This window comes from Dasypus novemcinctus, chromosome 1 (assembly GCF_030445035.2).
Source record: "Dasypus novemcinctus isolate mDasNov1 chromosome 1, mDasNov1.1.hap2, whole genome shotgun sequence".
NCBI lineage: Eukaryota > Metazoa > Chordata > Mammalia > Cingulata > Dasypodidae > Dasypus > Dasypus novemcinctus.
Window position 1 is genome coordinate 99,156,053 of NC_080673.1, and position 18,283 is coordinate 99,174,335.

General features: G+C 37.0%; 1 protein-coding gene across 2 annotated transcripts in view; it reads right to left on the minus strand.

Moving 5' to 3' along the window:
• BANK1 (B cell scaffold protein with ankyrin repeats 1) overlaps nucleotides 1-18,283 on the minus strand; it is a 371,762-nt gene that overhangs the window by 214,827 nt on the left and 138,652 nt on the right. For both annotated transcript variants that reach the window (XM_058294914.2, XM_058294915.2), the window contains exon 6: nucleotides 12,582-12,687. In XM_058294914.2, the coding sequence (XP_058150897.1) occupies nucleotides 12,582-12,687 (106 nt within the window). The remainder of the gene's footprint in view (nucleotides 1-12,581; nucleotides 12,688-18,283) is intronic.

The following is an 18,283-nucleotide window of genomic DNA, read 5'->3' on the forward strand; positions in this document are numbered from 1 at the left end:
TGATCCCATCTATACTCTCTCTCCCACACACCTCCTGTCCTGGGTCCATAAAATGGCAGGAGCCTTTTGTCTGGTGTTCTGCCATCTGACCCTTTCCCAGTGAGGAAATGGAACAGTGCAGGAGCTATCACAGTAAGAGAGTAAAGTCCATGTCTACTTCCATTTTGGCCTGTGGTTTTAACCGACTCCTCTGGCATCTCAAGGCAGCTCTCTCTCTCTCAGCCCGCTCTGATAATAGCATAAATTCAAAGTATATAGGTCCATTCGGCTTCATTTTGCAGGCCTCATATTTTTAAAAATACATTCAAGAATTATTATACAGTCTCCTTGATGCTGATTGTCTCTGTTCCTAATTTTCTTTTCAGAGAGTAACATTAGTAATTTCTCATATGCTGACAGTTCTTGTTCTCTGAAGAACTATGATATATAATAGTGTACAAGACTCGATCTCAATAAGTATTAAGGAAGGTAGCAGCCATAAATAATCAGAAAATATTATTAAATACAATATTGATATTATTAAAAACATAACTGGGAATAAATCTAAAACAAGTTTTCGAGAACTTTATAAAATAAAACATTTTGTTGAAAGACATAGAAAAACCTAAATAATTATGTTTATGACAGAAAGACTAAGTTTAATACAAATGGCAGTTCTTTCAAACAAAACTATAACTTTATTACAATCTTTTTAGGATTTTTCATGAAATTCTATAAGTTTATCCTAAATATCATAGGACAAAGGAACAAGAAGAGTAAAACTTATTTAAAGAAAGAGGTAGGAGACTATGTCAATAGATATCAAGGTTTAATATGAATTTTATCTTCTTACGAATGAAACCATTTAAGTTAATACACAAGTCACAAATTGAGTAGCTACTTGCAATGGATAAAGCTGACAAACATTTACATGGAAAAGATGTACTGAGAGGACAAATGCTCTCCAAACCAATGACAATGGGATGTCATAGGCAATGATGTTCATTGTGCATTAATGATAAAAAATTTGAAAACAATGTTAATATGTACTAATAGGAGGACAGATTAACAATGTATTATAATCAACTAAATAATGTATAGAATATTTACATTAATGACCTATATATACATATAAACATGTATAAATATCAAATTATTTCTGAAAATATTAAATGGCAGGAATGCAAAATATGACACCATTTACACAAAATTTTAAAAACTGAACAAGAGTATATATGGATTAGGAAAAATACATAATGAGAGGATAAGGAAATGCATGGGAATGCTCATCAAGAAATTTAATTAAAGTAACAGTTACTTTTGAAGTGTGTATAAATCACAGGGGAAACAAAGTAATTCAACTGAATCTGTAATGTTTTAGTTCTTACAAAAAATTATCTGAAGCAAATATGGCAAAATGATAAGATAAAGTGAAGTGGTAGGTACAAGTATGTTTGTTATATTACTCTCTATACTTTTCTGAACGTTGTAAATTATTCCATGATATAAAAAGGGACATCCCAATGGACATTTAGTTCTCCTCTATTCAGACAGCAAATGCTCTGTTCTGTATGAACATAAAGATAAAAGGCCAAGTCATATCTTAGAAAGGCAGAGACAACTAAATATGTACTGAATGTCTAGTTACATGTCTACATTTCATAGACTTATTAGGAGATAATATTTGTGTTAAAAACTCTTGCATGTTACATGATCATATGCTGTCTTCTTTATTTTTTGCAGTTTTGTTGTTTTTTTAAATTTTATTTTTTTAATTTATTTCTCTCCTCTTTCCTGCCCCCCTTCTGTTGTCAGCCCCCTGTGTCCATTCTCTGTATATTCCCCTGTGACCGCTTCTATCCTTAGCAGCAGGACCAGGAATCTGTGTTTCTTTTTGTTGCATCATCTTGCTATGTCAGCTCTCCATGTGTGCAGTGCCATTGTTGGGCAGGCTGCACTTTCTCGCGCGCTGGGCGGCTCTCCTTACGGGCTGCACTCCTTGCGTGTGGGGCTCCCCTACGTGGGGAACACCCCTGTGTGGCACGGCACTCCTTGCATGCATCAGCACTGCGCATGGGCCAGCTCCACATGGGTCAAGGAGGACTGGGGTTTGAACCGCAGACCTCCCATGTGGTAGGCAGACACCCTATCCATTGGGCCAAGTCCACTTCCCATGCTGTCCTCTTTTAGATTAAGATGTTACTACTTCCTGTAAATAGGATAGATACTATTTCCTGTAAATAGGATAGATGCTTTGACATGCTTCTCTTGAAACTGGCATGGGATTTACTGAGTCAGTTCTTCCCGGTAAAGGTACATAATCTGCTGCAAAGTAACTTTGTTTCCCTCTTCCTAAAATAACTGATCGAAACAACATCTGTAGCTTCTTTATAAACAAGCTGAACCATTTATTTCTCCCTATCCATGACAGGAGACTCTCTGCATTATCCAGGCTTTGTGAGGGCTCTGAAGAGAAGTGAAGGAAATTGATGGACCTGCTGTGGGAAGACTTATTAGATGTCAAAGGAGCCTTGAAACTTAAAATTGGAGGGAGCAACAAAAAGGGCTAACCCTAGTATTTGACTAAGGGGGCTGGTCTGTCTCACCATTTTACTATGTCAGCAGCATTCAAACTGTTGTATGACAATCCTGTTTTAGTCTACTCAACTTACATATAAGTAAAAAATTGCCTGTCACAATCCACTATATTGATTTCGCAACCCCTAATGATTTGCATTACCAGAAAGTTATTCATGAATTATCCTTGACTGTTGTGTTCGAAAGTCCTAAATTATATTATTGTGAATGTAATCAACAGGACTGAACTATATAGGTAGATGTGGTTAAAAGAGGAAACTTTAGGGATATATATTACTCGCATAAAAATTTTAAAACAAAACATGGGACTGTACAACACAGCAAACACTATCACAGACAACAGACTATTGCTAACAGTACAAGTATAAGAATGTTCCTTCATGAATATAAGAAATGTACGATATTAATACGAGGTGATAATAATTAGGAAGTTTATAGGAAAAAACCATGAATGCAAATAATAGATCAGAGAAAGAATTATTTTAAAATTTTTCATAAATTGTAACAAAGGTAATTACTGTTAAAAAATAGTATGATTATTAAAAAGTGCTATCATCAACTGTAGCAAATGTTTCACACAAATGCAAGGTGTTTGATGTTGGGGTGGTATATGGGAATCCTATATTTTATGCATGATTGTTTTGTACACTTACAACTTCTCTAATTATTTATTAAATTTTTTATTTAAAATTTTTATTTTTCAATTTTTATTTAAAATTTTTGCCTGTGTGGATATTGTGAGCCAATGCCCACATGAGCAAAATCTATGATAAAGTGGAGGTAAGTAGTTGTGTAGTGAAGGGACAAGAAGGGGGCATAGAGATACTATTGGGTGGGGCTTTCCAGGCTTAAGGGGGGATAGGGTTGGGAGAATGGATCAGATAACCCATGGAATTGGAGGGAGGGTTTGCGGGGAGCAGGTGAACATTGGAGTTTGTCAGGTATGTGGTTCCAAGTATAATGCTGAGAAAATTCTTTAGAAAATATAATAAGGAAGGGTTGTTTGTATAAGGAGTTTGACAGGAGGCATCTGGCACAGGGTGCACCTGGGGCAGGCTTCTAGGAAGTGTGTGAGTGTTCATCTTGTCATAGTGTTTTATCAGTGGGTGAAGACACATACAATGTGCAGGAAATTGTTTTACTCCCATCCTGGGGATGTTCTCAAACAGAGGGTAGAGTGTCTCTTGAGAACATGGGTGGCTTCCACTTGGGGAGGACAGATTAGCATGTCAAGCCCTCAGCATTGTTGCAAGTATCTATGAATCTTGTCCTTCAAGCAGTGAAGCTTGGTTGTCACTATGGGCCCCAAAGGGAGGGGGAGAGAGGAATAGAATAGTTGGAAGAGGGGGTAACTGGGGGGACAATGGACGTGTTCTGCATGATCCTGCAATGGTGGGATACAGGCCATGTTAAATATCACCAAAAATTTATAAAGGTGTATAGTCTAAAATGTAAACCATAATGTAAACCATAATGGAACCATGGTTAGTAGCTATGTTTCAATATCTGTACATCAGTTGCAGCAAATGTAACATCCACGTGTAAAAAGATCATTGCTGGGAAAGGGGAAAAGAGCTTGATGTTGGATATATGGAAGTTCCCTATGTTCTATATGTGACTTTACTGTGACCTAAAACTTTTTTGGAAAAAAAAAAAAATGACGTAGACACTGAGCAAGTAATGGAAGAGATTGCCTTGCCATTGTACATACAGGGCAATACCTATTACAGTGATGGAAAGCAAAACATCAAAAAAAATTTTTAGGATATTTTTCATTTTTTAATACCCAAATTTATTTTTTACTTTATTTTAGTTTTTCTAAATTTTTATGTATTCTATTTCTAATCTTTAAACCTATCATTGCTATTTCATTTTCCTATTAATTGAATTTGGCAATATATTAGACTTCATTTTTTAAGAAGTTTTGGATCACAGAGGGGTTCACCTATGGCAGGGGAGGGGCACTGGTCTGGGGTGTCATTGATGGGGGATGCATGGGTGGGAGGGAGTTCTCCAGGACATGCATATATGGTATATATATCTGTTCGTATGTTCATTGGGTATTGACATAGGGGGTAGAGTTTCACACAACAAGTGAGGGAGTGCTGAGTTCCCATTCCAAGAAACTCTGTCACACTCCCCAACGGAGCAACAACAATCCCCAAAGTGCAAGGGCAAAAACCAGTGAAGAAGAATGGTCCAATGATGGGCCCTTGATACTGATGAATATGCTTATGAGCCTGTGTGCTTGAAATTACAACTAGGCCTAGAGCATCAGAATGGCTAAGAGTTACCTCCTGAGAGCCTTGATGTTGCTCACATATGGCCACTCTCTAAGCCCAAATCAGTATGTAAATGCATTTGCCCAACTCAATATGTAAATGCATTACCTTCCCCGCAGCGTGGGACCTAACTCCTGGGGATGAGAATCTCTGGTGTCGAGGGATTACTGCTGAGCACCAGGTGGTGATGCAACTAGAAAAAGACCTTGAATAAAAGAGGGAAATGGTAAAGACAAATGAGTTTAAATGGCTAAGAGACTTCAAAATGAGTCAAGAGGTCATCAGATGGGTCCCACTTCTGCACTTCTCACCAGGATCTCAGAGAGCCAAAGTAGATACACCCCCAGGTAGGGGTGATCCTGAGGGATACAGAGATACCCAGGTCCTATGGTCATGACAGATGGCTCTGGGTTTCAGTGCCTTGTCAGTAGTCCCTACTTTGGAATTAGTGCTGCTGAGTGTGATGGAGTTGGACTCAGATGTGACCTTTCTACACATGCCTCTTCTGTCACTTTTACTGAGCTGTAATTGGTGCTGGGGTTGACGTATGCTCTGGAGACTTGAATCTCTGGAGTGTCTATGTGCCAGGTGGGCCCTGAGCCTCAGCAGAGTTGCAACACCTTCTCTCCGGTTCATTGGACTTATCTAAGTCAGCTAACAGGGAGGTGACGATGGTCAACCACCACACCAGGGAACCAAGAGAGTCTACAGCTGCAAGCAGGGGAATTCCATCCATCAGCCATGTGGGATCTAAGTCCCCTCTTGATTTAGAAGTGGAGTGGACATCACCATCCCTCAGAACGGGGGAATAAAGTGTGGATCGGAGCGGACTTACTGGTATTCTACTATAGAATTATTGTGACCCTAGCAATGAAAGAAATTATATCACTGAAGTAGAGACAGTGGCCATGGGAGTTGCAGAAGGCAGGGAGAGGGAAAAAGAGGTGTGATATGGGGGCATTTTCGGGACTTGGAGTTGTCCTGAATGATATTGCAGGGACAGATGCAGGACATTATATATCCTGCCATAACCCACTGAATGGACTGGGAGAGTGTAAACTATGCTGTGCAGCTGTGTTCCAAAATGTATTCATCAAATGCAATGAATGAGCCAAACTGAGGAAAGAGATTGTTGATATGGGAGGAGTGGGGGTGGGTGGGGAATGGGTTATATGGGAACCTCTTATATTTTTTAGTGTAACATTTTGTGTTATCTATGAATCTTTAAAAAAGATAATAAAAATTAATTAAAAAAAGAAAGAAGCTTTAACAAATAAAAGAAAAAATTTATATGTTATTTTAAAAACTAATATTATTTCATTTTCTTATTATTTTTATTTGGTTACTTTCTTGGTTTCATCTTTGAAGAAGATTTGGATCACAGAAACGTTACAACTGTGGCAGGGGAAGAATACTGGTGAGAGTCATCAGTGATGGGGGATGCATTGGAGGGGGTTTAATCTGGGGCATGCCTCTAAGGCATATGAATGTGTTTTAGTGTTCATGGGGAATTGTCATGGTGAGTGGAGATCCACACAATAACTGAAAGAATATTGAATTCCCATCCTGATGAGTTCTGATACATTCTCTAATGGGACAGCAAGAATCCCCCGAGCACAGGGGTAGCACCTGGTGAAGGAGGACAGACCTTTGCTCCAGGCCCTTGATGTTGATGATTGTACTTATGAACCTTTTCTTTTGAAATTGAAGCTTAGCCTAGTATTGTACATTGCCTAAGTGTTACCTCCTGAGGGCCTCCTTGTTGTTCAAATGTGGCCTCTCTCTGAGTCAAACTGAGCATATAAACACACTACCTTCCCTCAAGCATGAGACATGACTCCCAGCAATTAGCCTCCCTGGCACCTAGGGATTATTATGAAGCACCAACTAGCCATGCACCTGGAAAAAGACCTTGACCATAAGGGTGAAAAGTAAATACAGATGAGTTTATATGGCTAAGAGACTTCAAAGTGATTTGGGAGTTCATTCCAGAGGTTATGCTTATGCACATCTCAGCATGATCTCACTGACTGCCACAATAAATATTGCCTCAAATAGCAGGCCTCCTGAGGCCTCTAGAGACATCCAGACACTATAGGCAGGGCAGAGAGCTCAGCAATTTGGCACCTGCCAATGGACCTTACCTTGGAAATTATGTTCCCCAGTGTGACAGAGTTGGACTCATCTGTGGTTTCCCTTTACATGGTTCTTCTGTCCCTTCTATTTGAACCTATACTTAGTACTATACTTGATAGGAGCATGTCCAAGAGACTTAAATCTTTGGTCCATCCATATAGCAGTTGGGCTCTGAAACTCAGCATGGTTGCAGCACCTACTCTCCAGTTCATTGCACTTACCCAGGACAACTAAGAAGGTGATGATGATGGACAATGCCCATCCCAAGGAACAGAGCGAGTCTGTAACCACAAGCAAGATAGTTCCATCCATCTGCCCCATGGGATCTAAGCCCCCTCTCAATCAGAAACAGTGGGCATCACCATTTCCTAATCCTCCAGACTAGTGAATGAACAATGGACTAAAGCAGACTTACTATGGTTCTACTATAGACTTATGTTATTGTAGCAATAGAAGAACTTTTATCATTGACATGGAGGCAGTGGCCACTGAAGGTTCTGAGGGGAAAATAGGTGTAACAAGAGGGCATTTTTGGGACACTGAAATTGTCCTACATAACATTGCAATGATGGATACAAGCCAGTATATATTTTGTCATAACTTATAAATTGTGTGTGTATAATATTAACTATAATTCATGTTTAGAGACACGGCTTCAATATGTGTTCATCAATTTTAAGAAATGCATCATACCAATGAAGGATGTTAAAGAGGGAAAGTGTGGGAGGGGAAGGGAGTGGGAGTGGGGCATATGGGAATCTCCTATATTTTTCATGTAACATTTATGTAATCTAAAGTTTCTTTAAAATAAGTAAATAAATAAATACTGGGGAAAAAAGCAAATTTAAAAAGCCCTACATTACATCAATACAATCAAGTTATTTAGAAATCTTAGATTATTCTAATTGCAGAGAGAGCTTTTTTCCAAAGGAAAATTCTTATCAGTAGAAAATGTTATTTTTAAATCAACAATGAGACATTATAAGGTACATATGATAACAACATTAAGGCAGAGTTTGTGGGAAGTGGATTTGGCTCAACGGACAGAGCGTCTGCCTACCACATGGGAGGTCCAGGGTTCAAACCCAGGGCCTCCTGACCCATGTGGTGAACTGGCCCAAGTGCAGTGCTGATGCATGCAAGGAGTGCCCCTGCCATGCAGGGGTGTCCCCCACATAGGGGAGCCCCATGCACAAGGAGCGTGCCCTGTTAGGAGAGCCGCTCTGTGTGAAAAAAAAGCGCAGCCCACCCAGGAGTGGCGCTGCACACATGGAAAGCTGACACAGCAAGATGACACAACAAAAAAAAAAGAGACACAGATTCCCAGTGCTGTTGACAAGAATCCAAGCAGGCACAGAAGAACACACACAGTGAATGGACAAGAGAGCAGACAATGGGGGGCGGGGGGTGTGGAAGGGGAGAGAAATAAAATAAATCTTTAAAAAACAAAAAGGCAGAGTTTGTTGTCTTTTCTACTTTCTATAATATCTCCACATACCTACAACTTTGCCTGCCCAGAAAAAAATATATATATATGGCAAATAGGGAACTTAATTGGATAGAGAATAAGGAAAAATGACCAAGGCATATTTGCATTTAATATCATTTTACATATAAATGAAATGGCAGGAATCCAAATCTGAAATTCATCTAAATCAACTTTGAAAAGAAAAGAAGATGGGGAAACATTAAGATAAGATGATTTTGATTGAAATAGCATTTAGAGCCATACTTTTAAATAACCATAGGTGTCTATGGGTAATTCCGTAACTTATTCTCAGGGTAGGTCAACTATCAAGGTAAAATCTCTGTTACTACCCTATTAACTACCTTCTCTTCACAATACTCTAGCCTCCATTTTATTTTGGTTAAAACATAGAGAAATAAAAGTAACTTAATAACTAAAACATTTTCACCAAATAATTGGAGAACTGTCCTCTGGGATAGACATCTGGAATTATACCTGGATTTACCACTTTGAATAACTCCTCTAGTGGCATTTCCTATATACCTTCCTCAACAACATATCATTTCTTCCCCAAATTCTCTCTCTTAACTGCGGTCACCCCTCGGGCTGAAGTGTGGTTTGCTGGCCTGGCGGGGGAGCAGCCGCGGCAGGCCAAGCCGCTGCCCCCATAATAGGGTGGCTGGTTGGACTCACCGCCACCCCTGAAGGAAGCTCGGCATGGGCGCAGAGTGCCCTCGGGTCTCCCCTTCTCGGCAGCCATGCTTCCGCAGCCGCCCCTCCTCCCAGATGGCGCCACCCGATGCCTTGTGGGGCGGCACCCTTCTTCTTCTTTCTCCCTGCGCAGGCGCAGGGCGGAAAATTCCAGTCTGCCCTTTTCCCCTCCCCCGACAGCAGCAACAGCCAGGCGTGGGCGGGAAACTCAAGTCTGCCCTCCACCCCAGCAACAGCAGCCACCAATCCCTAAACCCTGCCCCTTCCCCCAGCAACAGCGACAGCCAATCCCTAACCACCACCCCTCCCCCGTCCGTTACCGCCCACTGACCTTTCGCCGGCAACCAATCAGAACAGGGCGTGGCTTCGACCAATCAGCCTTCCCCAGCCCCTATAAAACTGTTGCCTCTCCCTCAGTAAAGTGGACTTGCGTGTTTACCTTGTCTCCGCGGTAGTTCTTCTGCCTTGCGCCCTCCAGTCCTGAGAGCCCCCGACAAGGGCCTGGCCTCCCTTGTCCCCAGTTCGTCGCCTGCTTCTCTGGGCGACCCCTTCGTCGCCGGCTTCTCCGGGCGACCCCTTCGTCGCTGGCTTCGCCGGGCAACCCCGTCAGCCGAACCCGCGCAACCCCTTGTGAGACCGATCCCTCGTCTGCTGCCGGACCGACCCCTCGTCCCAACTGGGACCGACCCCTCGTCCCAAGCGGGACCGACCCCTCGTCCAGAGCTGGACCGACCCCTCGTCCGCAGCCAGACCCCACCTCTACCAACCGAGCAAGCCGCCGCACTTAACCAATTCCAGTTTATGTATAAAGGCATCTCAAACTTATTCATCAGTTCAGTATAAACAGTACAAGCATGCTGTTGCATGTTCTTAAAGACCAGCTATTCTGGACTAGACACTAGATTTTGAAAACCTTAGGATCAAGGATAAAGCAAAACACAAGGTCAATCATATTCATGTCTATCTTACATTTTTTTGTATTATGTAACATATTATGTATTTTTGTTCTTCAACTAGGGATTAGAGCCTAATTTCATGATGTTAGTTTGGTGCTGTTATAGATTTAATAGCATTTGTTATGTAGCAGTACTCAGCTATAAGATTTCTGAATAAATTATCCAGTTTATATTGGACTTTCCACTGTTAGCTTCTTTTAAAAAATTAACTGTTCTATGAAGTTCTTTGTCAAATACAGAATGATTAATAAATTATAGTAATGGTTCAAGACTCACATACGCTATCACCTTTTTAAACTTTGAAAAGAGAAAGATATTTTCTAGATGTCAAGGATCATTATGGGGATGAGTTACGTGCTGGTTTGTAACACATTGAAGCAATTAGGGGTTGTTAAAATGAGCTGATAAACTTTGGTGCATATTGGAATCACCCGGGGAACTTTAAAAAGTACTGAAGCTAGGTTTCACTGTGAGATTCTGAATTAACTGGTGTGACGTTCGGCTTAGGCACTGGGAATTTTTGAAAACTCCCAAGCTGAGCATAATGTGCAGCAAAGTTTGAGAACAACTGCTCTAAACCCTTAATACTCAAAAAGAGGTCTGAAGACTAACAAAATCAGCATCGCCTGGGGACACATAGAAATGCAGTATTTTAGAATATATCCTAGAACTACTGGATCAGACCTACATTTTCAGAAATTCTCATTTAACCCATCCAGAATCTTTATCTATAAAAATAAAACCAAAGTTATTTCATCCTTCCCAACTTTAAAATTCTTAAACAACATATACAACAATCTGAGAGGTACTTTTTAAATTTATCTAGGGTTCTTATAAAAATGACTCCAAAACTTAAATTATCTTGAATTCCACTATTCTGGTTCTACAAACCTAAACAAATACAATGCTGAAGGAATTTTTAAAAATGAAGTCATAATTCCATCTTAATACCTTTGCATGTACTTTTGCTTGCCCAGAATTCCTTTTCCTTCTGTCCCTCCTCATTGGGACCCCATCTGTCATTTAAGTCTAGGTAAAAGTCTTATCTCTTTTTTGAAGTTCACCCTGAAAATTAATGTATCTTTTCTCTAAATTTCTGCTGTTAAGACAATCAATTCTATAAAACTTGGCACATTGTTTCTTTCTCTTATCATATACATAACATCATGTTTACCCAAAAAACTGTAAGCATCTTAAGTGCTGAATCATGCCATGTTCCTTTTATATAATAATCTAATATCTAACTTTTATATGTGAAGTATATATCATTAAATGTACATGGGAAACAAAAAAAAATGCACTCATCTCGCTAGCTTAAATAATTTATTTAAAACTAGCTATCCTGATCTTTCCCAATAATTAACCTCTCCATAATATAGTTTCTCCCACTTCTAGGTTAATCTCAATAGGCTCTGCCCAAGAATCTCCCACTCTTTTCTCACTACTCCTCTGGGACCTGGCAGCCTGAAGATAGCTGATTCAAATAACCAGAAACCCATTAGGAAAAAACACTGCTCCTCAGGTCCTTAATATACTCAGGTCCTTAATATAAAACTGATATATTCACCATTACATCTTATCAGAGTGTTTGGCAATATGTGAAATTTTTACATAATTTTTGGAGTGAATTTTAAAGAGTATGTCAACAAACTATGCAGGTACAAACATCACAGACATATACTACTGCGCTCATGGCAACATTTGGCAGTACAATTTTTCATGTAGCCTCTCCCATAAATATATTTTAATATGTATATATTTTTTGTTTTTCACACAAATATATAGTCATTGTAGAAAACACTAATTAAGTAAAATGAAAAAAGGTGTAATCTCTAAAATTACCCAAACATAACTGCTACTAACATGAAGTACACATCTGTCCAGACCACCAATTTGTGTATATATATATAAAAACATATATGCTGTTAAATATAGTAATCTTATGTTTATAATGAAATCCTATGTTTAAACAAACCTAGGCTACAGTATATATACTGCTAGAAGCCATGCTTTTGTTCAGATAACTGTATATCAAAGCATCGCTCTAGCCAGCAAATACATGTATAATAAAATTTATTTCTAAATGTTCCATTTATGGATGTGCCAAAATCTATTTAATCAATTACCTGTCTTTGGAAGATTACATTTTTGGTAATTATAAACAATGCTTTGATGAACATTCACCATTACAAATGTAAATATCCAAATATTTCCATAGAAAACAAAATCAAGAAGTAGGTTTGCTGATTTCAAAACATATGCACATTTTTGTGCCTATGATTAAAAAATTGCCATATGAACCTTCAGCTGGTTGTTCCAGTTTACTCTCTCAGCACAGAATGGGAGCATCTAAAACAGCACAGCTAGATATAGTCATGGCTGTCATATTTATTAAAGAGTTACAGTGGGATGTGATCTAAAAAATAATTGATGCACTTAGAAAATACTCACCTTCTTTTTGAGGATAGATTTCAGTTTGTGGAAATTTGAACTCATAATATGGTATTTCATGTTTGAATATGGATGCGAGGACATCATCAAGTACTTTAATGTCATTCTGTTTGCAAATAAAAAGGAAATGTTTCATTAGATCAATTATTTAAATAGAAACTGATTTTAGCACAGCATCAAAAAATGTATTAGCTGGAGTAAGACTATATAATCCTTAGTAATAGTGATATTTTGTTTTTAAAGAATTCTACAAAGCAGAGCCATGCCTAAAAAACAGTTATTAAAATAATAGAAAAATAAATATGATAAATAAAAGCCTTTGCTTTTGGATGAGTAACTTTACTTATATTTACTTATATTAATATTAAAATAGAATATAGCCAGGTCAATGATAATAACACTGAAATTTGTTTCAATAATAAATTTGATAAAATATATGTTGGATTTTAATAAATGAAATAATAAAATGTTAAGTCTGGGTCTTCAATCGAAGGTCAGAAGTGGATAACCTGATATAAATTATTTTATTTCTGTACCTAAGTGAGGAAAAATGTTCATATTGACCATTTTGTTTCTTGCGGATACACAGTAACTCAGTCTTTTCTATTTCTCTAATCTTAATATTTTGGGGAAGTCTTTTGAAACCCAATTGTTCTACTATCCATGACATGAAGTTTTTAAAAAAACAGCATTCTTTCAAAATTGTGTCATGTCAAGTTCTGACTGAGACCATATTGACTTAGACACAGAGATGACTATAACTGAGTAGGGGGACCCATCCTAAATACCAGGTAAGCTAGGGGGCAGATTGTGGAGACTAGGTAGCCACTGGGCCTTGGTCTCACATTCATTAATTTCTTAATTAAGACTTTTGAAATGATTTCCAAGTAAAGTGAGACATGTAGTGCAGTCACAGAAATAAAATGACTGGATGGATTGAAAAAGGAAGAAATTTTTATAACTCTATTTTTCAGTAATTTGGGTCTTTCAATCACAAAGTAGTTCAGGCCTCTCTTGATTTTCAGAAAGTCCTGCTGAGATGTGGAGAGAAAACTCCTTTTCCCCACCAATAGTTACCTAATGCAGAGCAAAATCTAACATGAATGTGATTCTTCTAAATGCTATGGACTATGTTAATCCTTAACTTTGGAACAAAGAAAAGAAAAGAAATGAGAAGACTTAATGCGAAAACATTCATTATGTGGATTATATTAGTCTTATTTAGGTTCCAATTTGATTACTATGGTTGCTTATGTGGTTGAATATTGACATTGACTGGAATCTACAATATAAATTAAGATGTGACAGTTTTATATTAGTCATCATTACTTTTAATATTTTCAAGAAGAATCATTCCCAGGAAAGCCCTTGATAGAAGCTGTAGGACAAAACTTCTCATATTATTGGCAAGATATTTGCAAGCCTTTATACGACACCTCAGAAAAAATTGTTTTAATTATAGGAGCTAATGAAACATGAAAACATGAACGTCAAAAATCATGAAAATCATAACATTAGATTGTAAACTTTTAAAAACTATTTTTTCCAATGGCCATGAGAGTTCTGATTTGCCTATTCTCTAATCATTGGTATTTTCACACAAGGATATAAATTAACTGTTTACTTCCAAAAATTTACAAGATTTGGTAGGTAAAACATGTAATGACACAGAGTTAATGCACTCATGTATAAGTTAAGCATAAGATAATCTTTGGGATGCTTTTCAAGTGAGAGATTCTGAGACTCAGATGAGAATTCAAAAGAGCAAGAATTCCCACTAGTAATCTAAAAAGGACCGTTTCTCACACAGAGGTGCCCTATGCTTTAATGTGAAAAAATGCTGCAATTCATGTCTATGTACCCCTCCCTTTAAAAAATGAAGTAGTATTTTTATAATCAGAAAATAAAACAACTCACCATATGAACACACACATTTAATTAATCAGGAAAGAATACACATACCATTTAATATTCCAGGCTGCTATAACTAGTTAAATTATTTCTATGTCTAATTTCATAATTATATTTCTATTGTTATGTTTCCATATAACTATATTGCACAGAACATAAAACAAAGATATGACAATTTGGATAAATGGCTACTGAAAATAACCCTGAAATGATTTCTCCTCAGAAATAGCCTAATTAGAAATATCTGAATTGAATAGGATTTTTTTTCAATTATGATGCAAAGGCACAAATAAGCATCCCTCAAAACACTGATATTAAAATTTTAACATGTCATAAGTTAGAATTTTCCTCTCCTTAAAATAAATTGTATAACACAAAAAGCACCTGTTGAGTTTGATAAAATTGCTGCTTGAATAGAAAGATTAAAATAGACTAGTATACATTTGTTCAAAATATTCACAACTATTCTAAGACTTTAGTTATAAATTAGTAAATTCATGTGAAATTAAGAGAATAAAGTGATGAAATTATATTGGCATTATTAATATGTCTAAAGGTAACTTAAATATATTTATATCCATAATACATATGTATATACATATATGTATGCAAATATTTATATATTTGTATTCTATCCTTCTGTAGATAAATAGAATATTGGAAAAAGCAAAAAAAGATTAAAATATGAAATAGAAAGTTGGGTGGTTATAAAATAGTATTTCTATATATATGGAAAAATATATAATTCTTCCAGGAGATTTCTTTCAGTGCCATAGAAAGGAATGTGAGATTGATGAACATAACTTATAAAATGTCATCACATACATAGTTATAGCTTGCAACTATATTTAAACTTGAAGGCATTATATAAATATATACTTATTCCTAGTAAAGAACTTTATTATAATGAGTATTTCTTTTGAAAAGAACAAAATACTTAGAATCTTAGAATACTATTTAAAAAGATTTTTAGAATTATGAACTTTTGCTTCTAGGAAGATGGAGTAGACATATATTTCCCTATTTTTCCCACTAAATACAGCTTAAAACCTTGAACATTATATATATAATAAACAAAACAAGACTATGAAAAATGGAGAGAAGAAAGCACAACAGCTGGGGTCCTCAGAACCTGAAGAACATATAGTAGTGAGTTCCCTGGGTTTTCTTTTGCCTCACATATCCAAGATGTGGAATTAAAAATGCCAAATGCCAGTAACCAGGAAACTCTAACAGGCACAGACCAAAAAAAAGAGGCTCCAATAAAAACCTATACTCTCTTGGCAAAGGACCATGAAATGAGCAGATGATTAACAAGAGAAAAAACATTTAGACAATAACTGCTTTGTCCAATTAAAAAACACAGAACAAAAATCTGCATCTTCACCCCACATACACACACACTTGTCCCTGTGAAGTTTTGAGTGGTGAGTTTAGAATTCCACAATTAGAGGCTGTAATGAGGTACTCCAACTTCTCCTGCAGCAGTGGTAACAAAACAAGATCAAGTAGGGCATGGGGACATTCATGCCCAGGAGTCAATAACAACCCCACTCTACCCCCAAACTTGCAGTGTCAGTGAAGACCATGTGTGGAGCCTGGCCCCCACCTGACATTAAGGAGGTATCTGTTTCCATCCCCACTAGTTGTGTCAGAGGAGTCCTCATGGAGAAACAAGACACTCCATCATGCAGAGGTAACAAGGCTACCACCACTGAGATATCAGCGGAGAATACATAGGGAGCCAAAATTCCCATCCTTGCCCAGGATTAATGAGGAGCTAATCTCACATCAGATATTCAATAGAGACCAAGTGGGGACCCTAGGTCTCTACATCCAACTGAAAATAATGAGGCTGTGTCACTCCCCTCCCTTACCAGAACAATGTCAAGGAAAGCCAGCTAAAACAGAAGATTTAAATAAGATCTTCATAGCATAATAACCAAGTGCCAGGTTTAAAATAAACATCACAATCATACAAACAAACTGAAGAAAAAAGGAAAATAAGTTGATGTCAACCCCAAGGTGACAGAAATGTCAGAATTATCTGACATAGGTTTTAAGACAATTGTGATAAAAAAATGTTTCATGAGCAATTATGACCATGCTTGAACAAATTAAAATATAAGAATCCTCAGCAAGTAAACAGAAAGTCTCACCAAAGAAATAGAAGGTATAAAGGATAACTAAATGGAAACTTTAGAACCGAAGATTATAATAACCAAAATGAATTCCTTAGTGGATGAGTTCAACAGCAGAGGAGAGAGGAGAGTGGAAAGAATCAGTGAACTTGAAGATAGAAGGATAGAAATTGCCTAATCACAACAGAGAGAAAATAGATTGCGTAAGAATGAACAGGGGGTCAGCCACATGTGAGACTATAAGAAAACTGAACATTCATATGATTGAAGTACTAGGAAAGAAAAATCAGAAAAGGTCTGAAAAAGTATGCAAAGAAATAATGGACGAAAATTTCCCATCTGACAAAAGAAATAAATTTATATATTCAAGTAGCTAAATGAAGTCCAAGCAGGGAAACCCCTCCAAATGCCCCAAATCCATGTCAAAACATATAATTAATCCTCTAGTGTTTAAAACTGAAGACAAAAAATCAAAAGAAATGAGAGAGAAAAATCCTTACTTATGGCATTAAAAATTAGAAAGACAGCAGATTTCTCATCAGGAACCATGGAAGTGAGAAGGGAGTGGCAAAATATTTGTCAAGGGCTGAAAGAAAATAACTGTGAACCCAGAATTCAATGTCTAGCAAAAAAAAGTCCATCAAGAAAACGAAGGGGAAATCAAGACATTCTCAGATTAGGGAAACAAAGGAAATTTGCTACCATCAGGCATACCATAAAATAATGGATAAGAAAGTCCCTGAACAGTAGGGAAATTATAGAAGAATGAACTTTGGAACATCAGGAAGGAAGAAGGAACACAGTATGCAAAAAAAGAGATAAATTCAATAGACTTTCTTCTTTTGGGTTTTCTAAATTAATGTCTGACAGTTGAAGTAAAAATTATAACACTGTCTGCTATGGTTCTAAATGTATACAGAGAAATATTTAGTGCAATTATATTAAAATTAGGGGAGAATAAAGGGAAATGAAAGTGGGTACGTTTTCTATACATCATTCACTGGTATACTATTAGGACAACAACACACTGTGAGAGTAAGGTATATGTAATTATTTCAGCAACCACTAAAAAAACCACACAAAGAGATACACTAAAAAATACCTGCAATGAAACAAAATGGAATTCTAAAAAAGATTTACAGAACCCACAAGAACGCAAGGAAAGGAAAACAGAGAAATTAACAAAAGAACAAACTGAAAAAGAAATGTAAAATGGCAGACTTAAGCCTTAACATAGCAATAATTACATTAAATGTAAATAGTCAAAGTGCACCGATTAAATGACAAAAATTGGCAAAGTAAATTTAAATAAACATGACCCAATTAAATGCTATTTACAAGACACTCATTTCAATGAAATAATATAGATAGGTTGAAAGTAAAAGGATAAAAAGATATATCTTGCAAACATTAACCAATGAAAACAAAAATGGCTATATTAATGTTAAAGTAGACATCAGAGAAAAGAAAATACCAGAAACAGGGAAGAAGATTATATAATGATAAAGGGGTTAATCTACCAATAATACTGGCAATCCTAAAGGTATATGCACAAAAAACAGAGCTGCAAAATATGTGAAGGAAAATTTGACATAACTGGGAGGAGAAATAGACAAATACCTACTATAATAGGAAATTTCAATACCCTTG